The following is a 778-nucleotide window of genomic DNA, read 5'->3' on the forward strand; positions in this document are numbered from 1 at the left end:
CGAGCCCTGGCGCGGGGCGGCGCGCGGGGTCCCGGCGGCCGCGGCGGGGAGGGCGTGCGCCTGGGCGCGCGGGGACGAACCGAGCGCGATGCGGAAGGACTCGGGGAGTCCTGGGCGGCANGGACCGAGAGGGGTGATTCGGAGAGGGAGGGGCGAGGACTCGCGAAGGACTTACCCGGACAGGAAATTAACCCGCTGGAAAATCCCAGGGAGAGGCGGGGAGCGATAGAGGTGGCCGAGTGGCCGTCGCCAAAGCGGCCCCAACCGGGCAGCTTTTTTCTGAGACCGGGTAATAAGACCTGTCGCGCGGACTTGGCCAGGAACGCTCGACGACTAAGTTCGGCTACCGAGCGCCCCCCACCCCGGCGATTTCCAGAGGGCGTGTTGGGGGCAGGTGCCCCGCAGCCCGGCGCCAGCCTGGTGCCAAAGCGCGCTCTGCGTGCGCCAGCCCCATTGCCAAAGGGAACGCGACCTGGGTCCCTCTGGCTCTGCGCCCAAGGCAATCCCGGCGGGCTCTAGGGGGCCACTCTAGGAGCTACTGACCTAGGGTTGGGCGGGGCTTCTGAGTGACTCGTTTTTTTTCCCCTCCTCACTCCGCCCACCCGCACTTGACCCATCTCAGGGAGGCACGCGGGGGTCAAGTGAGGCGGACAGCTGCCTGGGCCAGCTGCTGTGGCCTGAAGGAAGCCAAGGCCAGTCAGCACTTTCCATGCTGGCCCGAAGCGTGTCAGGAACCGGAATCCCCCCTGGCACGATTAGACTTGGCTGCTGGTCTACC

The 778-nt window shown here is 67.8% G+C and overlaps 1 protein-coding gene across 1 annotated transcript in view; it reads right to left on the reverse strand.

The window, feature by feature from the left end:
* The window catches only part of LRRC38 (leucine rich repeat containing 38), a 31,942-nt gene extending 31,488 nt beyond the window's left edge, over positions 1-454 (reverse strand). Inside the window, exon 1 of the mRNA XM_002925588.4 lies at positions 348-454. Within this exon, the coding sequence (XP_002925634.1) occupies positions 348-454 (107 nt within the window). The remainder of the gene's footprint in view (positions 1-347) is intronic.
* Positions 455-778: the final 324 nt, after the last annotated feature.

Source organism: Ailuropoda melanoleuca, chromosome 11 (assembly GCF_002007445.2).
Source record: "Ailuropoda melanoleuca isolate Jingjing chromosome 11, ASM200744v2, whole genome shotgun sequence".
Taxonomy (NCBI): domain Eukaryota; kingdom Metazoa; phylum Chordata; class Mammalia; order Carnivora; family Ursidae; genus Ailuropoda; species Ailuropoda melanoleuca.